General features: G+C 47.2%; 1 protein-coding gene across 3 annotated transcripts in view; it reads left to right on the top strand.

Moving 5' to 3' along the window:
* dnah9 (dynein, axonemal, heavy chain 9) overlaps positions 1–26,680 on the top strand; it is a 156,519-nt gene that overhangs the window by 79,524 nt on the left and 50,315 nt on the right. For 2 of the 3 annotated variants that reach the window (XM_076033698.1, XM_076033700.1), the window contains exons 48-63: positions 163–324; positions 2,030–2,226; positions 3,758–3,920; positions 5,125–5,248; positions 5,989–6,131; positions 8,688–8,849; positions 9,086–9,319; positions 14,203–14,283; positions 15,230–15,409; positions 15,971–16,201; positions 17,996–18,190; positions 19,614–19,733; positions 21,505–21,693; positions 24,152–24,387; positions 24,480–24,602; positions 26,198–26,402. In XM_076033698.1, the coding sequence (XP_075889813.1) occupies positions 163–324; positions 2,030–2,226; positions 3,758–3,920; positions 5,125–5,248; positions 5,989–6,131; positions 8,688–8,849; positions 9,086–9,319; positions 14,203–14,283; positions 15,230–15,409; positions 15,971–16,201; positions 17,996–18,190; positions 19,614–19,733; positions 21,505–21,693; positions 24,152–24,387; positions 24,480–24,602; positions 26,198–26,402 (2,745 nt within the window). The remainder of the gene's footprint in view (positions 1–162; positions 325–2,029; positions 2,227–3,757; positions 3,921–5,124; positions 5,249–5,988; positions 6,132–8,687; positions 8,850–9,085; positions 9,320–14,202; positions 14,284–15,229; positions 15,410–15,970; positions 16,202–17,995; positions 18,191–19,613; positions 19,734–21,504; positions 21,694–24,151; positions 24,388–24,479; positions 24,603–26,197; positions 26,403–26,680) is intronic. The other variant, XM_076033699.1, reaches the window with a different exon arrangement.

Here is a 26,680-nt window from a genome sequence, read left to right as displayed (position 1 = left end):
TCCCTGCACTGAACCCTCCCGGACTGCTCGCCTGCTTCTCCCCCTGGCGTTTCTGAACAGTCGCCACTGTGAGCGCCGTGCGCTGAAACCCCCAGCCGCTGCATCCCACATGACCATACACAAAGCTAACGCTCACCCCCCCGCCCCCGTCTCTCCGCCCAGGGCATTCTCTTCTGCACCGGCGAGTGCCTGAAAGTCCCCCCGGACCTGCTGAAGATCTACCTGCACGAGTCCAATCGGGTCTACAGGGACAAACTGGTGGAGGAGGCCGACTCGCAGCTCTTTGATAAGCTGCAGGCGGAAGCGGTGAAAAAGTTGTACGAGGTGAGAGTTTTGTGCCGAGTTTTAGGAGAGGGAGAGGAGTTGGGGCAGGGCTGGGATCATTAGACCGCTCGCTCTGTGTCGGGACCTGGGCATCAGTGGCCCACACAGCGAGGAGAAAAAGGAGCAGTGGGGCGGAGGGCCAGGAGAGAGGCTTGGAGGGAATATTAATCAGTGTGCTGTGGGGGTCTGGCTGTCAGGGTCTGCGCTGTCAGCCCGGCAAATTGGAAAACATTTTAATGGTTTTCTGTCGACTGCTCCCCCTCTGCTAACCTCTCCGGCTGGATCGCACGCACACTAGTCATGCCACAGTGAAGACCCTGACAAGTCTACGGGTACACGCCCCCATGGAAGAGGAAAAAAAGAGAGAGAGAGACGAAAGGGCTCGAACAGACGTGTCAAACTCGTTCTCACCAAGGGCCAAATCGGCATTGTAGCTGTAACTGTAAGAGATTGTGATCACTTCTTAACTCACTGTAAAATGGGTTTGTACTCAACTTCTTCAAATTCCTCAGAATTTATCAGGGTGAGAAGCCCATATTACTCCACCAATCAAACGTCAGACAAGTCAGTAGCAAGCATCACAAAGCACAACTTCTGCCATTAACTTTGTTTAAACCTTCATTCGTCATTCATTCATTCATTTAATCGTCTTCCTCTGCATCAACTGTTCCTTTCTTGAACATTTCTGCATTTTGTGTGTGTGGTACTCAAACTTCATTTGCTCGTTAATGTGGGAACGCTAGAATTGATTGCTGCACCAACATGCGTTGTGGCAGATGTACTGCATGTTGTGGTATGATGCAGGTATTAAAGTAAATGGAGAGCGCTTCTACACCTTCTCTGTGTCCAAAACGCTTCACAGTTCCCTCACATTCACGCGTTCATGACACTTCAACATGTGGACAGTCGGGTTTTGAACCGCTGACCCCTCTGTCACTGGACGACACGCTGTCCCCACTGAGCCCCAGCCGCCTTAGCAAGGACCCCAGTGTTTAGACAACGCAATACCCCATGGGCGACAGTAACACCAACCTCTATGGCAGTGGCTCTCAACCTGTGGATTCTCAGGACCCCCCCCCCCTTTTTTTTTCTTATCATGAAGCCGCCACCCAAATGTATTCCACAGCACTCAAAACTTATTCCTCAAAAATAACCTTCTTTAAAGAAAAAAACACAAAAAAAACAAAAACAAAAGGGGGCCGGGGGACTGCACACAAAGCCACAACCCCATCAAAACAGCTCAGCGACCCACTTTTGGGTCGCGACCCAACCGTTGAGAAACGCTGCGCTACGGCATGCATTACCCCGAGTTGCCGTTTCCGAGTTAAAAGCTCAAGCGCTAAGTCGCAACCTGCAACCGTGTTTTCTTGCTATTTTTACACGCAAGCGAGTCGGCCACGGGAGACCGCGGCAGATTCTGGAACAAGCAAACCCTGCACCCGGGCATAATAGAGTGCCGTACAGCATTCCTTGCATCGTCACACAGAGGAAGCATGCGTCCCCGAAGCGACACGCAAGATCTCTCCGGTGAAATATCCGCAGTTGCCGGGGTGAAAATCAACTAGGTCACCCCCGGCGCAGCTGTGATATTCAGCTGTGTCCCTGTCCACTCTGTTTAGGCTTAGTGCCAGCGCCGCGCTGACAGAGGCGAGTGCGAGGCTCTGTATGTTTACCACTGCTTTACCCCCCCCCCCAAACCCCCCAGGACGCAGAGGAGACTCTGGAGCGGACCAGAGAGATGAACCTGTACTGCCACTTTGCCCGCGGCTTCGGCGAGGCCAAGTACATGCCTGCCGAATCTTGGAGCAGCCTGAATAAAACCCTGCTGGAGGTTCTGGACGGCTACAACGAGGTCAACGCCACGCTCAACTTGGTGCTCTTCGAGGACGCCATGGCTCACATGTGAGTATTTAGAGCGTCACGGGACAGAGGGAACCACTTTCTGTCCTTTATTTTATTGTCCATCCATCCATCCATCCATCCGTCCATCCGTCCATCCGTCCATCCATCCATCCATCCGTCCATTTTCAAAACCCGCTGTCAAATGTAAATCGTCTGACTTCCCAGGCATTTGAGGATTGTCAGTTCATTTCACAGACTGTCAAAATCTGCAAGTATACACATCATAGGGGCCTACGAGGAAAGCTGTGTGATTCTGAAATAAAATTCCCCCTTGGAGGAACAACACTCTAAAATTTAAATGTCTTTTATATTCAGCAACATGAGTTCCTACGAAGAGTTCACCTGCAAGATACGCTGTAAGATCCGTGGATTCACTCTTCATTAGGCCACAGTCATGAAGAGCCTTCACCTGACTCCATTTGAGCAAATACACAAAATATCTGTATCCTTGATACAGTATGATTCAGCTGTAACTGTGATGATACAGAACACAGAAATGGTATTTAAAGGAGAGGGTATCAAAGTTCTTCTCAAACATTTGCAAAATACCATACAGCTCATTTCCGTGATGCAGTCGTTGAGAATGCAGTGGGAACGAGCCGGACAAATGCTGTATGTTTACAAACACAGAGTTTTCTTCAACCCTTTTCCTTAAGCAGATTTCACATTTTGGTCACACTTTTATTGCTTTAAAAACGTTTTGATTCATCCCAAAACTCTGATCTTAAAACAATTAGGAGCAAACACATCTGCGAGGCAATTAGTGGTGAAGTCCAACAGAAATATAATCTCGTTCTTATAATCTTCAATTAAAGCCTTTAAATAGTCGAGAAACATTCGCCGAATGGCTCACCAGCACTGGAGTGTTTCTGCTGCCACCAGAAGACTCACAATAAGAATAAAGTTGGGGATAAATCAAATTATTTGCACATCACACCCAGACGCCTGAAGCAGACCTGCATTACTGGCGTTGCTGAGCTGGATTTTTAGATGCAGACAGTTAGTTGTGTCCAGTCGTCCAACCCTGCAGTGCTGCTAGAGGATTTCCAACACGTGTGAACATGTCTTGCTCCAAAAACCCCTGATGTATGATGACAGATATGACAGATATTGCCCTGCTGTCAGTTCCCCCGATACTGCCCAGACTTCTAATGTGAGCGAGGCCATCTAGTACAACTGCACCAGAGTGAAAACGGTTCAGGAATTAACCAGTGCAGACTGCGGGCGTCCAAATTTGGACGTCATATTTGGGGTATTTTACAAAATAAAATGTGGCCACAATGTTTTTGTATTTTGCGAGAATGTTGTGGATTTCACTTTTGCGTTTGATGCATTCTGTGCTGCTACATGTGAATGAAGGGGGGCGCAGGCAGGCGGCATTAAAAGCAGAAGAGAGAGAGAGAGAGAGAGAGAGAGAGAGAGAGACTGAAAATACCTGTATTTGTTTGTCTCATGAGTCAGAGATTGTCTTTATCCGGCTTGCCGCCCTCACACATCTCCCTCCCCCGACTGTCTGCACCTCCACATGCAGCTGCCGCATCAACCGAATCCTGGAGTCTCCACGGGGCAACGCGCTGCTGGTCGGAGTGGGCGGCAGTGGCAAGCAGAGCCTGACCCGATTGGCTGCCTTCATCTCCAGTCTGGAGGTTTTCCAGATCACCTTGAGAAAAGGCTACAGTATCGCTGACCTCAAGGTTTGAACAGCGTTGCACGTCAAAAAGTAATGAAAATGCAAAAAAGAAAAAAAAGAAAAAAAACAACATGCTGCGGAAAACCACATCCTGTGCGGCGTTATGAGTCATCTGTTCAGAATTCTAAATCATCTCAGCAAGGGTAGAGTCATAATTAAAAACGCAGAGGTGTCTTCAGCTGCTTTTATGCTGGGTTTTGTTTTCCTTTCAGCTGCCGCAGATCGAACCTTTAAACAAGAAATAAAAATGTACAGATGCAGAAATTAATCAGATACATATCAAACATTTGATGATGCATCATAAGTGTAAAAGAAATTGATCAGATATTCCCAGGGAGTCACCAGTCATTACAAATGTAGTGACTGAATGAAATAAGACACTTCAGCTTTAATGAGGGTTTCTGTCTTTACCTCCACCTTAACAGAACTAACGATGAAAGTTCTATGATGAACCTGACTTTAAGTTTTACAGTCTATTATAATCAGCAGGCTATATTCAGTCGGTGCTCAAATCCCTCCCTGGAACAATCCGGACAGTCCTGCTTTCTTTTCCAGGCTGGTAGCCAAATCAAATGTGTGCAAATGGGCTGATGCAAGCATAGGGTCACCTTTACATGTAGATGTAAACACACCAGTCCACATTATTGGATATAAGCTACAAATTGGAATTGGAGTGCAAATCCAGCCTTCAAAACCCTCTATAGTGACTTTGATCTAATTTTGCTTAAGTGACTCAATTTGGATCTAAAAAAATGAGGATAAAAGCTCGAAAAAAGGACCAGAAACTGGAGATGGCCGAATCAGATTTAAACATTTTCTATAAGGAAGTAGATGTGATTTGAATCAGATATCAGCCACTGAGCATAATTAGTCATACTGACAATGTGACACAGGCACAGTATCTTCATTATTTCAATTCATTTAGTCTTAATTAGCTACATTCATTCTATATGTATAATGTGTGTTCTCATAAGCCAAGTTTAAACAGGTGTAAATGCAAATATCAGATGTTAGTCACCAGTCCAGTTTGATGTAGACGAGAAATATGAATTCACCACTGAGGCCCCAGTAGTGTAAATCCGGCCTTGATGTTGAGACAAACCGACATTCTGCCGTCGTTCCTCAATGTAGCATTAAACATCTTAAATACAGGAGTCTGGTACAACACCAACATTCTGCTCTGTCCTCCCCATCTCTCCCTGCTACAGAGTGACCTGGCATCCCTCTACATCAAAGCTGGCGTGAAGAATGTTGGCACCGTGTTCCTAATGACTGACGCCCAAGTGGCAGACGAGAAGTTCCTCGTTCTGGTCAACGATCTGCTGGCATCGGGTAACGGCAGGCCCCGCTAATTACAGTGTCATGCTACCGCCAGGGAGAAAATGCTTTCGCTTTGCCACAGCAGCAAATCGCTGCTTGGCATTCCTGCGGCGCCGTCGCTCATCAGCCTCGATATTTCACTGTGAGGAATTGCGAGCGGAGTTGAGGCACTGGGATTTATGCTGCTGCGCTCTGCCTCTGTCAACATCCATCCATCAATCAATCAGTCATCAATTTAAAAAAAAAAAAAAAAGATTTTAAATTTTGAGGATAATTACACAGTTAAAGTGACATGCATTGACAAAAGCGTATGGCCAGATTTGGAATGAGGCATAATAGAGCAAACAATTAATATCTGGAGATTGGATATTGTGGAGGCTCTGATGTGATCAAGGGCGTTGAAAAGAAAACATTGTGTCGACGTTGCACTGCTCCCGAGGAGTATTTGCTCAAATAATCGTTTTGTCATCAAGATCAACTGTGGAGCCTCTCGATCACATCTGTCATTTGCTGCGTAACAAGCAAATGGAATTAGTGTGAAAAATGAGCGTTTAGGCTTCACTGACTGAAATAACCTGAACTGTACGTGTGGGAATGTACTCATTCGTCATACAACAACAGCCGCAGCCTGTTTTCACAAAGCTCACTTCTGACCAAAGAAACTTCGGTCGCGTCTTGCTCCACTCCGGCCGGCTCTGCCTGCTGCGGGAGCTCCTCACCGCGCTAACGTAGCCCCGTGTGATCTATTCCAGGAGAGATTCCGGAGCTGTTTGCCGACGACGAGGCGGAGAACATCATTGGCAGCGTCAGGCCAGAGGTCCGCGGCTCAGGATTGATGGACACGCGTGAAAACTGCTGGAGGTTCTTCATCGACCGCGTTCGCAGACAGCTCAAGGTGAGAGAGTCACACAGAGAGAGAGAGAGAGAGAGAGAGAGAGAGAGAGAGAGAGAGAGAGAGAGAGAGAGAGAGAGAGAGAGAGAGAGAAAGAGATGATTGTGCTCTTTGTTTCTTTGCATTCCTCCGCTAATCTTCCGAGTGAAAGCCGCTCCCGTTGGCCGTCCTCGGGGAGGCCATTAATCTCTGGAGCAAAAAAACGTTGTCACTGTTTGATCTCCGCCCCTCTCTCTCTGTCCCTCTATCTCTCTCTCTCTCTCTCTCTCTCTCTCTCCTAATGTCGCAATAACACGCCGTCTCGCACTTTAATTCAACCGAGGTGCGGATAAAAAAAAAAAAAAAAAAAAAAAAAAAACGCCCTCCCTCCTCACATGCGGGATAAACATCTGGCTTTATGATGAAGCCTCTCCAAGGACAATTTTCTTTTTTTACGACACTTGGAGATGAACTTGAATGCTTTTTTTTTTCTTTCTTCTTTTTCGGCGGGCGCCGGGCGTCGTTATGAATCACCGGCGGGAGCAGAGAAGTCGTCGTTTAGCTGCAGATAATTTCCCCGACCCGCCGCTCCACTGTTTCCCCCTGGGGAGAGAGGGAATCCAGGAGGCTGTATATCCTGCCATTATTACTGGATGCACCCCCCCTCCACCTCCACCACCTCCACCCCCTCCTAGCCCGAGCCGCCCGCCACCGCCAGCTGATGAGTGAATCCATGCGGAGGCCAGTCCCCCGGGCACCGGCTCGCCCAGAGTATTTTTTTTCCGAACCGTTGGACTCTCGGTCTTTCAAAACTCCCGTCCGACTGTTGGGGGAAGATTTCTATCCCCCCGCCAAAAAAAAAAAAAAGTGATTCAGATCTGATTCAGAAAATCGCAGCGTTTCCCACCCGGCAGCCTCAGGTGCACCCTAAGAAGATTGCCTGGCAGGAGACATAAGACATTAAAAATCCAAATATTTATTTATAATAAATCCAATCACTTCAGAGCTCGAGAAGACAGAAGAAGAAACTCACACGTTAATAATTCATGAATGTGCGCAGCGTGTGTGTGTTGTTTGCAGTTGCTAGCGAGGTACCTCCAGCTATCCAGTTTTGGGGAGGGGGAAAAGAAACTGAAACCCCCCCACCCCCCACTCCGCCTCGACTCAACTCTGCTTTGCTGTACTTACATTTGTTTAACCCGCACTGGAAACATCGAGGAGCTCTTTACGCAACGCAATAATTGAATTTGAGCCTGGGACCTCGCGGATCCGGAGAAGACCGTAAAGTAAATCGTAAAGTTATCGGGCAGCCAGTGAGGGACAGTCGTAAAGTTTTACGTTCACTCTAAAAATACAACAACCAAACTCATCAGCACCATATGCAAAGACTATTATTCAGACATAAGAACTGTCCATAGATGTAAATCGTTGTTTTTTTTTTTAAATTACACCGTAAATAGTTTATTTTACTTTATTTCTTAATTTCTTTTTAAACCATATCATTTGTGCTTCTCTACTGCACTGCATGTTTCTCTAATTTGTAAATTTAACAAAGGCATTATTTTCTATTCTATTCTAACTCTAAATGATGTTGTACACTTTTTGGCTTCAGCCAAACCTAAACCTAAAGGTGCCACAAGTCATGCAAACATTTGCAAAACTCTCTGAGAAGTCTGTCCTTTGATTTTGACTGTGTGATGCCATAATGTTCGGATCGCCCCCCCCGATGCAGTGGTTGCTGAGACTTGCAGCTGTGCAGTAATACTGTCCTCATGAGGGAAAGGTTACCTGATTGATCGAGGGTTCTGCCCCTCGTGCACGCCAACAGTTTGCTGTGCGAGATGCACCCCCTCCCTCTTGTTTGAACTAGATCCGCAGTGCGAAGGCGAGGCAATTAGGACTCACGGCAGCGAGACTTTGACCCCTGGCTAAAGGTTAATTCCGCCTGGCGCGGCCGTGACCGAGGGTGGGGTGAAGGCGCGGCGTCGGAGCCGTGCTCGTGCGGCGATGCGGGACAGGCAGGTTGAAACAGACCCTCGGCGATACGGAGCGATAAAGAGCGGCCCGGATTAAAGCGTTCTGGGTCGGCCCGAGCGGCAAGCGGCGACGTGAAATATGCATGCGGCCGCGCGTTTATAGGCTATCATCACCCGTGTCTGTGGGCGCGCCTTCTGCGTGTTTGTTTCTCGGTCTAATGGTAGCGAGCAGCTGGCTGAGCGTCTCAACAAGCCAGCTGTTTGTCTCCGACGGGGAAGCGCAGTCCTGACGGCGCCGGCAGCCCAGCGCGCTCGTTTAATTCACACGCTCGCTTTGGGCTCTGTTTGCTTAATGATGTAGTTGCAAATAATTAATTCACAGTTTTTTTTTTCCTCCCCCCAACCCCAACCCACCGCCTGCTTCCCCCTCTTTGACCATGAGAGACGAAATTCCAGCATCCGCTCAGTTCAGAGAAACGGAAGACGACTGTGATGTCGCTGCTGTGTTGCACACCGTTCTGTTCCTCCACATCCTTGGTGTAATTGTGTGTGTGTCTGTGTGTCTGTGTGTCTGTGTGTGTGTGTGTGTGTGTGCGCGCTCCAGGTGGCTCTGTGTTTCTCGCCAGTGGGTAATAAACTGAGAGTTCGCAGCAGAAAGTTCCCGGCGGTGGTGAACTGCACAGCCATCGACTGGTTCCACGAGTGGCCACAGGAGGCGCTGGAGTCCGTCAGCCTCAGGTTCCTCCAGGAGGTGGAGAATGTCGAAGTGAGAAAAGTTATTTCCCTTTCCCCTCCGCCGGAACAAACGGTGTTGAAACACGTTCCCGTACTGTACAATTTAACGGCACAATTAACAGGATGTTAATTTGAAGGGTGCGGCTGGGGGGGCTTCGCAGAATCACCTTCTGCACCGAAAGCCTGGAGGAAATGTGACATTTGGGCAAATCTGCTGAACCGTCGTCATTTTAACTCACCGGCTGTTTTAATTTATCGTTTTCGCAGCCCCAAGTCAAAGAGTCAGTCAGTAAGTTCATGGCGTACGTCCACACGAGCGTCAACCACAAGTCCAGGGAGTATCTGGCCAACGAGCGGCGCTACAACTACACCACGCCCAAGTCCTTCCTGGAGCAGATCAAGCTGTACCGCAGCCTGCTGGGCCAGAAGAGCAAAGACCTGGCCAGCAAGATGGAGCGGCTGGAGAACGGCCTGCAGAAGCTCAACAGCACCTCGGCACAGGTATGAGAGGAGGCATCTCGCGTACATCTCGTGCTCCTTAATGAACGTTGATGAACCCCACATTTATATTCCTCAATAGTCTTGAAGCAGCTGTGCTAAATCAACCATATGATTAGTAAAGCCCTTGGATTAGCCGTTAGCAAACACACTCATCAGTTACTTAAGTGAAAAGCTTGTTAATGCAAATCCTCAATCACATTTCAGCAGCTCCGTACATTTTACAGCCAGGAAACTGCACGAGCTGTCAGTGTGTGTTTGTGTGTGTGTGTGTGTGTGTACGTATGTGCTGCGTTAAGAACAAAATCAGCGTCTGAACTCTTCTTTGGCATCGTGTCAATGAGTCTTTTAATCCAACGCTTCCAAAAAAAATGTATGAAAATATGTGTTATATATTTGTTCATTCAGTACCGACTGAACGGGTTGTATTCTGGAAGGTGATGGCTGTCATTATGGCTGTTACCTGACAGCCACGGTGTTGTGGGTGCGATTCCTTGGCCCAAGAGCATCTCTCCCCATTGGGCTGGCAACTGGCAAATGTGACTCGTCTGCAGTGTGGATGTTTTGTGTTTTTTGTCCCTCTGCGTGGCCCTGCGATGAACTTTGTGAAAACAGACGGATGAGAATTTGCTTCTTCAAGCGCTTTAACGAAACCTTTTGGGACATAAAAACATTCCGGCAAAATAAACAAGCACATATCAAGCATAATCAATCAAAGCGAAAACGAACTAACGAGTGAAGAAATCATCAAAGTGGCGGTGAATGGCGACGGCGAGCCCGACGATACGACGCTGACGCAGACCTTATTTGTCTCACCCCCCCGACGCCCCCCCACCCCCCCATCCCACCACCCCACGACCCCACCCCCCCAATTATTGGACCACGGTGAAGTCAAACAGCATTGTTTATAATGCTCATAGGCTCAAGTCACTTATCCGCCTCTCCCAACTGCATCGGCACGCAGCTGATTAGGCCCCGTGCAGCCGTTTGGCTGAGCGGAGAAATACCTGACGCTCAATCCGTCCCGCCTCCCGCTCCATGCTTCCATCTCTAATAGCGCCACCTGGCTCCATTTCTCCAAGTGTTTGCCATCTTCACACTTTTTGTTTTTTTTTCGCTGAGCTGCATGAATTATGCAACACGGCGTGCGTGCGAGCGCACGTGCGAGCGCTCTGATTACGGTGGGCCTAACATGACGGACGCACGCGCGCACGCATAAGCCGGCCGTGCACCTCCGTGCCGACACGGAGGCGACGGGCACCAGTCGCACACGTGAACAAACACTCTTTACACATTGGTGACATCAATTTGCAGGAGACCTCAAAGCGTATTTTTTCTTTTTTTTTTTCCCCCCTCTGCCGCAGCCGTTTACTGCAGACATGAGCTGAGGCGCGTGCGCAAACACACGCGGACACTGTGTGTCTGTTAATTGAGGCGCTCTCTAATTAGAGAGCACAGCCTTTTACTTCAATAAGAAATCCTTAATGCACTGTTTGGGTTTGTTAGGGCGTCCAAACTGATGGCTGCTGCTGCTGCTGCTGCTGCTGCTGCTCTTATTTAACATTCTGTGCAGAAGAATCCCAGGCTCACCAGGGGCTGCTGTGGCCATAATAAACAAGGATGGTTAAAGCCAAGGATCTGTGTGTGTGTGTGTGTGTGTGTGTGTGTGCGCGTGTGTGTGTCAGGGGGGTCTACGCTAGTGTATGACTCATCTGCTCCCCAGAGGACACATTAGTTCCATGTTATTTTCCCTCTTTAGGTTTGTGTATGCAGTGTCCTCCCTTTGGCTGCGGCTGCCTTGGATAGTGGTGTCTGTGCATGTGTGTGTGTGTGTGCGCGCATTAATTGGTGGCAGTTGTATTAATAGCAATAGTGGGAGAAGGAGATACCGGAGTCACGTGTAATCGAAGCACTTTAGCCAAAGCTAAAGCCTGATGTCCGGCCCCAGCGTCGGCTTTAAAGGAGCAGTTCACTGAGAATCACATTGATCATCTGCTTTCTGCTCACCACAAACATGCTACTGCAGAGGCTGAGCTATCGCTTTCTTAACCGCACAATATTTATATGTATCGGTTTAACACAAATAGCAGCCAATACTATTATAATTGGGACTGTGGTGGCCCCACAGTCCCAATTGTGCAACGCTTACAGCTGATCGTCCGATGACAGGGCAGCAGCTAAATGCATTGAGTGTTGCGGACGTGGTGGAAAAAAAGAGTGGCTGAAGTTGAGAGCGAGCACCCGACTGGGGAGGGCGACTGCGGCTCCGAGGGTTTCACAAGCCGCTGACCTGCCGGGATCCTTTCATCTCCAGCGTTTCCAGAGAACCACAACGGACAGAGAAAATGATTCCTTGTTGAAGTCAGGGGTCAGAGGTCAGAATGGGCAGACTGGTTGGAGACTTTATTAGGGACCTCCCGGCACCGGTGGTAGGCGTTTCCTCCGCGGAACTCCGGAACGACAGCGAGTGTCACCGCGTGTGATGCTGAGTGGTAAACGGGAGGAATTTCACTCGCTGCACATCACATATTTCCTTTTTTTTTTTTTCCCCCACGTAATATTGTTTCTGTCGTTTTTGTTGTTGTGCTCGGTTGCGTGATTCGGCGAGAACCGAAGCCTCGGCGCTGACAGCCGACCCTGCTCATTATTATTGGATGCCGCTACTGTACGGCTGCCGTCTCCCGAGCCGCATCCTGACAGCTCTTCTTCACCTGTGAGGAGCAACTGCAGGATGTTTTATAAAGCTAATCAAGGGCAGAGCCCTGTTTCCCCCCCCCCTTCCGGCCCGCCTGCCTTTTCCGTCCGCGGCAGATAAACACACCAGCGGCTCAGATATATTGAGCATCAGCCGTGTCTCCTACCAATTAGTTCCTCCTTTTCTCGCCCGTCCCCTCGCTTGCCATTCATCACGTTGATGGCTCACTCGGCGCTCGTCTAATGTTCGACCGGATCTTTTGGTGCAGAATCGCCGCAGCCCCGGAAGGGCTCCTCCTCCTCCTCCCCCTAGTCTGATTTTGTTTGTTAATTAGCTGAAAGACAAGCGTGAAAAACAGTCTGCTCTTATTTCCCCGGTGAAACATTCTGACGGAGTCGGACAGCGAAAGCACAGCCCTATTTGTTGGGGAGTTATGAGGAGTTTGTAGCGCCTTTAATTTCTCTTTACGACCGTCCATGCTGTGTGTGTGTGTGTGTGTGTGCGCGCGCGCACTTGAGTCTGAATACGTGTGCGCATCAGTGTTGCCGATCACAGCGCTTGATCCCAAAGCGTTTTTTTTTTCTACTTCCGTATTTGCATGCCATTCATCTTTTTTTTTCCGACGCCCTCCTTTATCTACCTGACCAGGCAAAGGTTTTTCCTTTATTTTCCTGGCGTTGGAATAAAGGTCACACGGCTCAAAATGTTATCCGCCCAACGTTTAGAGCCTTTGTGGGGCTTTTTGTTCGACTTTTTTTCCCCCTCCCAATCCACACAGAATCCTCTTTATTGCTTTGAGGAATAGAGGAGATGTTGAGCTTTGAGTTAAACTGTCGCTGAGCCTTGTCGGAGATTGTATTACAAATGCAATCTAAAGAGGATGGGAATTCAGAAAACACATGCAAGATTTAAAGGGAAAAAAAACCGCTTCGCCCCTCCTCAACTTGCTGGGAGATTCAGACTCAGACGGTAGTGATAGATTCATTAATGCCCTTGATACACGCACTGATTGCTACTTATAGCAGTAAGTGAAATCAAAGGAGATAATTGACGACAGGCTGAGTCCTTTGCTCTCTACTCACCACGTCCTTTAAATTCCTTCATCTCTTGGATGGATTTAGTTCAAATTTCACTTTGTAGGAAAAAAAATTCAAAATTGTAAAAACAAGAGAATTCAACAAAGCTTCTGTCACACCACGTCATTTGTTTCCGAGCTGAACTAGATTACGACAGCCGTTAGCTTCCAGTATTGCACCTGATAAAGTGACCGGTGGGTGCATGGCCCTGAACTTATGCCCAGCACCCGCAAGCAATTTCTTGCCGGCTTGTGCAGAACATCTTCCTTTGTTCTGACCGCAAACTTAATCTGCCCGACACAACAACCCCCGATCCGAATCTTTTAGCTCAACAACTTGTCTGGCGTTCAGTCGCGCTATCTTTCGACGTAATCACGTCCGTCGGTGGAGGAGATAAGAAATAGTTGCAAATGTGCAGCAGGAAGCACCAAACGTGTGTGCTTCTCATTCGCTGCTGACACGTGAAATTCCCCTAACAAGATAAAAAGTGATAAGAGAGATATTACACTGCCATGCCTTGAGTGTTATGAGATAGCGTAACAGTGGAGATGCAGAATTTCTAAAGTTTTCAAAAGAAAAACAAAATTCCCAGCGTCAGCAAAGACATGTAACTACACCTACCTAATGGTTGGCAAACATTAGATTGGTGCCAGTCTTCTTATGTGGCTTTAAATACATTCATGTAATGAAGCCAAAACTCACATGAACAACATGAACAAAATCCCCTGCAGTGGTTAGCACTGTGGATCCCTGGGCCTGTGTGGGCCCAAAGACCTGCAAGGCCAGGTGGACTGGAAACTCTAAACTGGCCGTGAGGTGTGAGCATGAGGGTGACTGGTTGTTCGTCTTTCTATGTGGCTCTTTTGATAAACCCCCGACTTGTCCAGGGTGTGAAGCCGCCTTCCCCCTGAAGACAGCTGGTATGGTCTTAAAATGAAGGAATTAATCTGACGTGGAGTATTTTAACCTGACGTTCGACAGGACAGAGAGTAACGGAGCCGACTCGACCGCTGAGTGTCGACGATTCCCCTCCAACTTTCCACAAAGGAAAGTTTGATGAGTCCAAGTCGATGGGCCACCTGACCTCTTGCTCTCTGATCCTCATCCTGTGATAGGTGGATGACCTTAAGGCCAAGCTGGCTGCTCAAGAGGTGGAACTGAAGCAGAAGAACGAGGACGCCGACAAGCTGATCCAGGCGAGAACACGTTGGGGTTTAACCAGGCATTAACACTAGTTGTGTTATACTGCTGCTGCTGCTGCTGCTGCTGCTGCTGCTGCGTCGTCCTCAGTCACACTCGACCGAGCGTGAATGGACTGCAGCGGGGTGTGCTGGTCTTACCTTGTTCTGAGCAGATTCAGACAGGAACTATTTCCTCCCTTCTCTTCCTCTGTCAAATTACTCCTCATCACCGTGCACTTAGAGACATGTACGCTCTGCTGCTGGGCTTCATGTTGGCTACACGGCAGGGTGTCAAGCAAATAGCTCCAAAACAGGTTGTTTTTTATCATCTGAAATCAAAGACGGCTCATGAAATTGCTGACTTAAATGGCTTTAGAAGGATAAATATGAGTTCATGTGGATGAACGCCTCAATGCATGTACGTGTAAATTAGGCTTTATAAGTTCAGTAAATCACACAAAAAGCATCTACGAGCGTACGAGTAGCGGCAAGGGTAGTCAAGTGTTCAGCGGACGTCTGAACCAAATAGTGTTTAAGAGACAAGTGAGCAAAGTGTTTTCAGCGTGACCAGCATGTAAAAAACGTAAAGGTAAAGCTAGCTCGTAGCATCTGCTAGCTTGCCAACATGCTCCCGGTTGAGGCGCTACATTTGTTGTTAGCTAGCCGTAAGTAATGAAAGAAGATGAAGTAGCGGGTACAAATGTTCCCTGTATCAGTGAGAGAAAAATGGCAGCACGCGATTTAGAACGGCACAATGTTGAACTAGTGTGTGTGACACTGAAGTATAATGGTGTGGTTTGGAACTCACGTCAGCATTTTAAACTGAGCTTTCACCGCCTTTCACCAGCACATTAAATCAAGAGGCTGAATCGTGTATATAAAGGGAGGTCTTTTTTTCCTTTTCAAGCTAAGCCACCTACTATCTAACGCAGCAATATATTTATTGCGCTGTGTCCTCCAGGTGGTGGGGATAGAGACGGAGAAGGTGTCCAAGGAGAAGGCAGTCGCTGACGAAGAGGAGCAAAAGGTGGCGGCCATCGCTGTGGTGGTCAGCGGCAAGCAGAGGGATTGTGAGGAGGACTTAGCGAAGGCTGAACCAGCTCTTCTCGCCGCTCAGGACGCCCTCAACACTCTCAATAAGGTCAGTCACTCTCGCGACATCAGCCTCCGACTTATTGATTTGCTCCGTCATCGCCTCCCTCCTCTCTCTTCTCTTTTCAAGTGTTCTTTTTCTCCGTTTGATTTCGTTTTTTTTTTTTTTTCTTCTTCCTTTTCCTTCTCTCTTCCCGAAGCTTCAGTGGAATAAATTAAATCCCTCTCAGTGCCTTGAACTGTACAAAAGATTATTGAATCACAGGCTTTACCCTGGGTTTCCCACTAAAAATGATGTCTCGGCTGTGTTTGGCGCAGCATTTGACTTCATCCCCCACATCTCGCCGAGGTTTACGAGCAGCCTGGGGGATTTTCAAAAACACCCTGTGTGTTTAAAAGGTGCTCGCTGTTCAAACAAGCAGAACCGACAGTTCAATCGCTGCTCAGAGCTCTCTAAAGATGCCCTAATTAGTATTCTCTGTTGTCTTCTCAAAGTCGGCGCAGGTTCTCCTTTCTTCCTCCTAATCCGTCTCCCTCACCCCTCCCTCAAACTCGCCCCCCCCCCGCCAAAAACCTTCATTTAACTGCGCCTCCTTCGCTCATCACCCAGAACAACCTCACCGAGTTGAAGTCCTTCGGCTCCCCGGTGGTGGCGGTGACCAACGTCACGGCGGCGGTCATGGTTCTGATGGCCCCCGGCGGCAAAGTCCCCAAGGATCGTAGCTGGAAGGCGGCGAAGGTGACGATGGCCAAGGTGGACGCGTTCCTGGACTCCCTGATGAACTTCAACAAGGAGAACATCCCAGAGGCCTGCCTCAAGGCCATTCAGCCGTACCTGCAGGTGAGCTTCTACGTTCATGTTCATTTTTAAGATTTTTCTCTTTTATATAGTCGGTTCAAAACATTGCACACTGTTCTGTATCTTTTCAAGCGGCTGTAAATGCAAATTTCTCTCGGAGATTGATAAAGTATTCATGTGTCTATTTTACTTGATGTGGACGTCACAAATACATTCACGCCGTCGCAGTGGACAGCTTTGCTCTCGTGTTTTTAGCAGATGTGCTCATTTTTGACACCAGTCCATAGGCGGCTTTTCTGAACACAGAGATTAGAGGACAAAGACAATGCTAGAGGAAAAAGAGCACTATTTAGAACAATAAATAGCAACAGAAAACACCCCCCCCCCAAAAAAAAGTTAAAATGGTTTACAAAGTCCATGTGAGCACCGTCGTCTTGCTTTCAGCCATTCTCTTAGCTCTGTGAAAGCATGTTTCACTTATTAGTTCCATGTGTGTGGGTGCATTGTTCCACAGTTGAACTGCTTTCATTGAGTCAATGACATTGTGAACCTGGGGAACTATACAGTCACTGTTGTGGGAGGGTCGTGTGTTTGTTTGGCTACAGCTCCCAACGTCTTTTTCATACCTCTATTTAATTGTTTTATTTATTTATTTACGTCTTGCCAAGCTCTCCATCCATTAAAATCAACTCCAACAGCGCACAGCGGGCCACATCTGCCGTTCAGCAAGTTCGGCTAATAAGTCATAAATTAGGCGAGGGCGGGACCAACGTCGACGGCGGCACATTATGGCTCGCCAACTTTGAAAATGACAGCCACAGAAAATCAGTCGCTTAATTAAGCGTCACAAATTTAACAGCCGCCCTGATTATGGAGCTCAGTGGAGCGGAGACCAGGTAGGTTGGCGCTGCGGATAGGGGAACGCGGCCTAAATTTGCTTTGCTCACTGCACACATTAAATTCTCAGACGACTGTTGCAGAGGGATTTTTTTTTTTTTTCGCTTAAAAAAAAAAAAAAAAAAAAAAACTTTTAACGCTGGTGATTAATATCCATTGATGTCAAAAACATGTCGGTAGTTTCACTTGCTTCTTCTCAGGAACTTGCCGGAATTGGCTTAACAGGCATCAACAACAACACTGTGTACTTTAGAGTGTTAAAAACCCTTATAGCGCATTTTAAACTTCCTGCTTCCTTTTAGAATACTTTGATTGTGGTTCCCAAAAGAGGCACTTTGGAACCAATTCAGGCTAAATGTGTTTAATCTCCTCTTCTTCTCCTCCTCCTCCTTCATTTAGATCAGTTTAGAAGTAGTAACGGATAGTGAAGACAGCACAGACAAGCAAAAATGCACACCAGTGTGTTAATAAAGCTGGGAGCAGGTTAGCTAGAAGGTTGGTGCTAGTGTTAGCATGCTAACACGGTCACAGTGCTTCCTCTACCCCACCAGCCGAGTGGCGGCTGCTCTGCCTGCCCCCCCCCACCCCCCACACCCCCCGACAGATTGAACAGCCACGGGAACTTGGATTTACACACATTGTAAATCTCTTTGCCACAAAAAAAACACGACAAACACAATCTGTAATTTTTCCCCCATGCAAATGAAATTGAACAAATTGCTCTGCCGGTTGTTGGGAACCGTGTTTGTTTCTCACGAGCGGAGTGAGCGAAGTGAGTGATTTCTGCTGCAGAAGTTGTCAATTTGAATAAACTACAGTTTAATTAAATACTGTACTGGAATGCTACTTTTACGGTCATTTTTCATTTCATTGCCAGAAAAAAAAAACGCCCTCTCAACTCATCTCTCTCGCTCTTGCCCCCCCCCCCCCCCCCCCCAGGATCCAGAGTTCCAGCCGGATCTGGTGGCGTCCAAGTCGTACGCGGCGGCCGGCCTGTGTTCCTGGGTGCTGAACATCGTCAAGTTCTACCAGGTCTACTGTGAGGTGGAGCCCAAGCGCCAGGCTCTCAGCAAAGCCAACGCAGAGCTGGCTGCCGCGCAGGAGAAGCTGGCGGCCATCAAGGGCAAAATCCATGTGAGACACCTCGCCAGTTTGAAGATTTCACACACAAAGAGTCTTCGAGTTTCATGTCTCCGCAATGAACTGAGTGTGTCGTCATTTTATAATCGGCTCTATTCAATTGTAATTATACCCAGTTTAGCAACCTCACTCTGTTAACTCTCCTATCCTCTGTGGACGACTTCAGCTTTTAGTTGTTTTTTTTTGGAAGGTTTTAGCTTCATGCTAAATGCTAATGGTGTGTTGGGCCCACGTATTTGTTAATGCGCAGAAGCAAGACGATCTCAGTCGGCGGAACTAGAATCTGGCTGGGGGTCATTAAGCTGGGAAAGCCTTAGTCAGTGCCCTATGTGACATCACAAAGGGCTGGCGTCAAGAATTCCATTTTTCCGTGCACAAGCATAAGAAGCAGAGGAGGGACCTTGCTCATTTCCGGAAAAAGTGCACCGACAGGCTGGAGGCAAACACTGCCGTTGGGAAACTCATAGTCACGACGTGAGACCTTTAAAAGTCTTATATTAATTATGGTCTTGACTCAAACGTAATGTGTGGGCAGAGCAGCGTTTGTGCAGAGAACTGACTAATAGAACCTGACTGGGCAACTTTCAGTAGACGTCTCTGCCTTTTTCCAACCCAGCAGCTCTGCAGCGTCATAACAATAATACAGAGCCACAAAAATAAACCACAAAAAGAACCAAAAAAAAAAAAACTTGAGGATACGAATATTTTTTTTTTTATCAAAAGGCGCAGTGACGGATGACACGCGGGCTCCGCCAGTGCTGCTGATGTACTGGGGAGGTTGGGGGGGGGGGGGGGGGGGGTGCGCTCCATCAATATGGCGCTGGTGTGAGTTCCATTAAAAGCTTTCGACCGTCGTTAATCTGAAAGCGGCTCCGTCAGCCTGACAGCTTGTTGCTAAAAGCAGCTGTAAATAACTGTTTGGCGCTCGCCGTTTGGCGTCCGGAGAAGCCGAGAGCCCCGGTGACGCCACGACGGCCGCTGCATCAACCCCCCCACCCCCCCGGCGCAGAGAGAGACGCGTCCTAATAAGGTCCGGCGTGACTTCTCCCCGTCACTTTATTATTTCTTTTCTTTCAGCCCCTCGGCCTCTGACGGCGGAGCCGGGGGGGAATTAGCAATCCTCAAACTAATCTAGTGAACCTGGCCGCCTCTATGCCGATTAATCCTGTTTGTCCTTGTGCTAATTGCTTCCATATGCCAAATAAATCCATAGCTGAGGAGCAGATAAGTTTAGCCCGATCCTCACACGCACAAGTTTCTTCTAAAGGGCCGATTTATTTCTTTATTTCAATTTCTTTTGTCTTTTTCATCCCTTTTCAAGTCTTTGAAGGCACTTTATGCTGCACTTACACTGCGGTGTGTGTGTGTGTGTGTGTGTGTGTGTGTGTGTGTGTGTGTGTGTGTCCGTCCCCATCAGCACCTTAATGAGAACCTGGCCAAGCTGACGGCCCAGTTTGAGAAAGCCACAGCGGACAAGCTCAAGTGTCAACAGGAAGCAGAGTCCACGGCACGCACCATCTCCCTGGCCAACCGTCTGGTGAGGAGCAGCGCGCACACATACACACACACACACACACACACACACACACACACACACACACACACACACACACACACACACACACATGCACAAAGGCACACCAGGCTGACATGTGTTAGTGAAAGGAAGCTCAATCATTTTACTGATTTCAGTTCAAAGAAGTCGTTCATCTGGCAGAATCGGCTCTTTGAGTCATTTGAGTCAATGAGTCAGTCACTCAAGACCATATATATATGCTCCCACAAGCTCCGCCCACCTCCCAATGCAAACCGATTCCCGCTGCTGAAACCACTTATTTGCCTAAAGGAACATTATCAGTTAACTTGTGAGAAAACATGGACGGTTCAGAGATTTGGAACTTTGTCCCTTCCTCTAAAGTGAGTGATTTGTTCACTTTGTGAGTGGCTCTTGTGAGCAACGGAGGGGTTTGCTCGTGCACAGCGGAGGAGGAAGAGGGGAGCTCCAGCGATAACCGGAAACCAGGGCTGTGGCTTTTTTTTCGCATTTGATATATTCATTCAAATGCAGTTATTATTTTAATTTATTTAATAGTTAAGAGCGACATTAGACGTACTACTCAATGTGAGTAGTGCAGCCAGGCAAAATTGACGAAAAACTAATTTGGTTAAATGGGCCAAAATGAACAACCTATCTTGTAAATGCAGGTGTAGCATTAAACACCACTAGTCTGTTTCTGCCCAGGAGGGATGAAACATTGAAACGCGCTGCTAGAATGAATTATACATTTATTTAATATAACATTAACATCTTAAAATTCCAACCGATATTTTAGACCTCAAACCGCAAACCCACAGTTAGCTTGAAGTGTAGAAATCAAACAACCAATTATTACACAATTTAAGGCAAAGGACTTTGTTCCTACAGAATGTCCACTGATTTCATAGAAGTTAGTTGAAATAAGTTTCGATAGGTTGTTTTTTTTCCGTTCCAAACGGTGTATAGGGAAAGTATTTCAATGCAGCTGGAGCCAAAAGACAGCTGCAGCAGTTGTGTGAAAAACCAAAAGTTCAGGCTTTCCCTGATGATGTGCAGAGCTTAAGGAACATTTCCAATGCATGACTTTTCCTGCCGCCGGAGTCTTTTCACAGCGAGGTGTTTGCACATTTGCTTTTTTCCGCCGCTGTACACAAATCCCGCTGTCATCTGCCGGTATGTAAATCGCCTGCTGACAGCAGCACAAAAAAAAAGAAGGCGAGTGTTGACACTGTTAGCATGATAATCTAAATTATTCAGAGGAACTTTAGAGAGGGGGGGGGGAGGCCTGACAGTTGCAACAAAAGGGACGAAGGGCCGAGCTCATCTGCTTGCCAGTCACAAAAAAAACAACAATAAAAAAAAACCCAAATGAATTCATCCTGCTCTGCAAGTCCGCGCTGCACCACTGATGTGTGCAGACAAGTTGCCGTCTGTATCAAGCTAGCAGGGGCCCCTCAGGCCTGGGGAGATAAGATATTAAGGCGCCCTTTACCGAGCCCTAAAGGGAAATTGGATCATTGCTGCAGTAAAGAGTAGAGGTGTTGGTACACCAGCAGAGAGGTGATAAAAGATATGAAAACCTAATAAAAAAAAAAAAGAAGAAGAAGAAGGACTTGAGGCAGTGGGCATTGTTGTCCTGGAGATTTCCTGATGGTCCCAGGCACCGCCGAAGACAGGCCGTACATTTATTTAGATTTCATTTTATAGGGGGTCAGCCGGGAGTTGAGGTTATAGTCGTGTTTGTTTGGACTGTTTTTTCCCCTCTCGTCAGGTGGGGGGGCTGGCCTCCGAGAACGTCCGCTGGGCAGAGGCAGTGGAGAACTTCAGGAAGCAGGAGAGGACCCTGTGCGGGGACGTCCTCCTCATCACCGCCTTCATCTCCTACCTGGGATACTTCACCAAACACTACAGGCTGCAACTCATGGACCAGACCTGGAGGCCTTATCTCAGCCAACTGAAGGTGCGTGCCTTTGATTTCTGAGTTCAGTGGCCAAAAGCCGCCACAGAATCCCTCCAAAGGTTGCACGTATCTTGTAAAGTTGGACCCCTTTTTATGGAGTGAAAATAAATGGCCACATCCAATTGCATGCTCCCATTAGTATAGTTGCTGTATATGTGCCACATTAACGTTGACATGGGTCGTGTTGTTCCAGATCTTTCTCTTAAAGGTTTTTGTTCGGGTTTTTTCACCTCTTTTTCCACCACTCTTGTATTACCCAGAAATTGCAAAGTAAAGTGAAGATCAACATGTTTCACCCATACTTTTACACCCATACTACATTTGTGTTTACTCATTGGTGCGAACTCCTGATTAAAATCCGCTGTTCTAGCGGAGCTAGCTTGCTAGCAGTTAATAACATTAGGCAGCAAGCTAATGCCATTAAGCGACTTCTGCTCTGTCGCTGGCGGTGTGACGCGTCCACTCAGCCGTCGGATCATGTTGAGTCAGTGAACGCTAGCCTGCATTTTATGCATACTTCTAAGGACGCACTCAAGATAAATATTTAGCCCAAAATAATGCAATTAGGAACAAACCAATAATGTAATTTCTTTAAACATCAAGGAATAGCTTAGGATCTACAAGCATGAATTGCCATATCATCAGACAGCTTTTAAACAAACCCCCCATTTATAGCAAACTCATTGGATTATTGGATTTGGGGGGTATTTGGAGAGAAAAAAACTGCCTGTCTCATATTGTCCTTGAACATATCCAGCTTATATAGGGATTTCTAACAGGAACTGCACTCCCCCAGGACTCCACAAAGGCACCCATTCACTTATCATTGCAGGCTTAGTGCAAAAAAGATTTTCAGGCTGTCTGCTTCGCAATTGAGTTGCATCTTCCTCCAGGTTGCAAACCAGGAGAGATTTATGGATCAAACATGGAATCATATGGCTACAACTTAGGTATTATCATAGTTAAGAAAATGCCCCATGCGCCAGCTGATTATATTTTTTTTTACTACAACTTAAGTGGCCTTGGGACTTATACGTATAATTTGCATCTACATGTGTGCAGTTGCAAAGATGTGTATTTGCTGAAATTCTGCAAAACACAGTTCATATCTTAATGGTAAGCCCGGCCAATGAGCAGTGGTGGAGGTTACTTTTAGATTTATGATTAGCTTTGACTATGAAGTTGTTGAAAGATAAATAGAGGATCCAAGAACGCATGAATATAGATGTACATGAATATATATGACTATGTGAGACTTATGCATAAAATGTCAGTAAATCCATGACACCTCGCTGGTGGTAAACACTTGTCTCTGCAGTGTCTCCGCAGTGCACACTGCTCGCATTAGCATCCCAAACCATGAGATCAGCAGAGCTTTAACAGTCAGTCATTTGATAGGTACATAGTCACATTAACCAGTGCAGTCCACAGTAGTAAGGCCCTCTAATTGACTGGTTATTAGTTAGTTAGTTAGTCTGACCAGTGTGACAGCAAGTTCTTCAGCTCTCTATTAGCTTGCATTAGTTCCTTCGCATTCAACTGTTGTGTTTGGGCTCCACATAAACCTTCCACCAAACAAGAAAACAAATGAATCAGCTGTTTGTATGTGGGCGCCAGAGAGGCGGGAGGCGCTCACTTTGAGCGACTAGCAGGCCTAAAATTAGAAGCCAAGCAAAGAGTCTAAAATGTGCTTAACTGACAGCTTCCTCTGCCTCGCCATGAGTGTCCACATCCATTCTTTCCTCATCATTGTCTTGTTATTGTTATCGCTAAGATTTCAAAATAAAAGTGCAAACAATATATTTGGATGTTCACTGATTTAGTTCACATATTGTGCGCAGAAAACACCACAATTTTGAGAAGAAACAGCGACATCAAGTGGTTTCATTTTCAATTGCAGTGCTCACCCTCTCACCATCCCTCTCCCGAGCTTGCCAGTAAACTACAGTGGCACTGCGCACGCAAACCAGGATACCTCATCCACCTTCTTCTTCGTTGGTTTATTTGAGGACACGAGTGTTCACCCCAAATATGGGATGTGGTGTTGGGCGGGTTGGATGGTCCACACCGGCTTCCTTAGAAATACAGTGGTGCACTATGGCAGCTAACTGGGAGCAAGATCCTTGATCTATGTATATTCTTAGATAAAAATTAGAACCATTCCATGGGTAGGGCAATCAAATGACCTTTATTGTACTTGAGTATACAATTTTATTAAGGTATTTATGGGCAGTAAATTAAGCATTTACCAATATTAAAATAGTAAATCTGGCTAAATATTACACACTGGGCCTTTAGGAACTTTGTGTCATGGTATTTCTGGCCATCTGATGCAATTGTCTCTGTAGACCTCTTTTTATTGTTCTTGTTGCCTCAGTTACAGACTTTAAACATATATAAAACCAAATGGGCACTTGCTACCTGTCGTAGTAAAGCCAGAGTTTGTTTCACCTGCAAGGTCCCGATTCCCTCGACACCAGACCTGGACCCCCTGGCCATGCTGACAGACGACGCAGATGTCGCGGCGTGGCAAAACGAAGGGCTGCCCGCCGACAGGATGTCTACGGAGAATGCCACCATCCTGACTTCCTGCCAGCGCTGGCCGCTCATGGTGGATCCGCAGCTGCAAGGCATCAAGTGGATCAAGAACAAATACGGCGAAGAGCTGCGGGTCATCCGCATGGGCCAGAGAGGGTAGGACACTGCAGTCAAATAACCCGTTGTTTGTGAAAGGATTGCTGTTGTTGTTTTTTGGGATGGTTATTCTGATGCGTTGCCACTGACAGCTACCTGGATGAAGTGGAGAGAGCCCTCGCAGCAGGAGATGTGGTCCTCATAGAGAACATAGAGGAGACCCTAGATCCAGTTCTGGGGCCTCTGCTTGGAAGAGAGACCATCAAGAAGGGAAGGTAATGTAATGTTGTCAGAGACACTCAGGTATTGGTTGGTACAGGCAGGTCTTTGGCGTTTTTCATTTTCCCTTCTTTTTCATAGCAAAAGGAAAAACTAACAACATAGATGCAAGTGTCTTTGGCCCAGAAAATTGGGCCTAACCTGGTAGCATATTTGCTCACGGTGTCATTCTCATCCCTTGTCCCACGTTACAAACATTTTCTGCTCTTTAGGTTGCATCTTGGACCTCAGTGGGGCAGCATGTCGGAATTAAGCTGCGTGTCAGTGTTAACTATCCAAAAAATATCAAAATAAAATTAAATCTGTGCATCTCCAGAAAACAGCAGATCAAACCTTCCTGGTGGCACCGATGCTTTGTTGGACCTTCCACAAGCCTGGCAGTGGTCATAGCACTCTTGTAGTGCTCTTGTACCTAGCAGAGGTATCAGAGGGACTTAGTGACATCACATAGGACTGAATTCCAGTCAGTCAGCTCCCACTTCCTCAAATTCATTAATCTAAAGGCCATATTATTTAAAAATCACTTTCCCAGTAAATACTTTTTAGTTAGGTGTGCATGTCTGTGGGTACAGGTGTGTGTGTGTGTGTGTGTTGCACATGTCAATACACTTTTCTTTTTTTTTCCGGTTGTGTTTGTTTCTCTCCGGGCGTGCGTCCCTTTAACAAAATGTCACGCAGTCACTTTGTCATTGACATGTGACATAATGAATGTGAGACACTTTGTTCCAAAGTTGAAACGATCAATAGCGCTCGTTGTTTATGGAAATCAAAATCGACCAAAGCGCACTTTGAGTTTGCGCGAATGCGCTCTGCCAAAAGTGCTGCTGGTTGGTAATTGCAGGCAGAAGTCTGGGGACTGCCGCACCTCCAGGTGCGGCGGGAGCGATCGATGCGCAAACATGGAGGCTTTTTATCACCGTTGCATCAAAGTTGGAAAGATTAGAAAGTGATGCGTGATGCATGTTCAGTAACTTCTGTTGGTGCCAGCTCGAGTGCTGTCAATAATACAGCACCTTTGAGACCTTGTTTGCACCCGGTCTCAAATAAAGTGACTAACCAGAAAAAAAATATCATGTATTTTTTTTTGTATCTTAGACTCTAGTGTAGCTGCCTTGTCATGATTTGTTTTTCGAAATACAAAAAAGAAAAACCCCTATCGATAGTATATTTAGCCCTTTGTTGACAGCCGGCTGCCAAAATACTCACGCTTTAGCTCCCTGGTAAAGCTGATGCTCTGTTGGACCTTCCACGTGATTTGATCGGAACAAAGCGTGGTTGTCGCTCACCTGGTAGAGGCGTCGCAGGCGTTTGTGACATCACAAATGGCCCATTGAAGAACTGTGTGTTGTGAAACATCCCGAAAAAAGTGCGCCGGGCAAAAGGAGTCAACGGTGGACTCATTTCTGGGGAGTTCTTGACAGGCGAGAAGCTCGTCGCTGTCAGAAAAACCTTTTACAAAGCCGTTCTTTTGGTCTCTTTTTATCTTTTGGCAGAACGTGGGACCTTTGAGTTTTTCCGCAAAAATAAAAAAAAAAAAAAAAAAAAAAACGACGGTCGACGTTGTTGTTGTTGTCGTCGTTTGCCGTGACAGGTACATCAAGATCGGAGACAAGGAGTGCGAGTACAACCCGAGCTTCCGCCTCATCCTGCACACCAAGCTGGCCAGCCCTCATTACCAGCCCGAGCTGCAGGCCCAGTGCACCTTGATGAACTTCACGGTGACCAGAGACGGTCTGGAGGACCAGCTGCTCGCCGCCGTCGTCAGCATGGAGAGGCCTGACCTGGAGCGGCTGAAGGTGAGCCGCGATTATCCCAAAAACACTCTCACAGACACGCCGAGAGATGTTTTTCAGTCGTTAGTCTTTCTCTGGCAGACATGAAAGCGCTGGCTGTCACGCTCTTCAGCCGGCCGTCGGAGAAGCAGCAAACTTTTACGGCGCCCGCGCTCCTGTTTCAAGGTCCTCTGCCGGCGTCTCGCACCCGTGCAGGTGTAATTAAAAGAAACAGTCAGAGGAGTCAGCGGCCCCCTCTCTCTCTCTCTCTCTCTCACTCTCTCTCTCTCTTGCACGTCATT

This window comes from Nelusetta ayraudi, unplaced genomic scaffold (assembly GCF_046127955.1).
Source record: "Nelusetta ayraudi isolate G7.1 ecotype Tasmania unplaced genomic scaffold, CSIRO-AGI_Nayr_v1 ptg000042l, whole genome shotgun sequence".
Taxonomy (NCBI): domain Eukaryota; kingdom Metazoa; phylum Chordata; class Actinopteri; order Tetraodontiformes; family Monacanthidae; genus Nelusetta; species Nelusetta ayraudi.
This window is presented reverse-complemented; position numbering and strand designations above follow the sequence as displayed.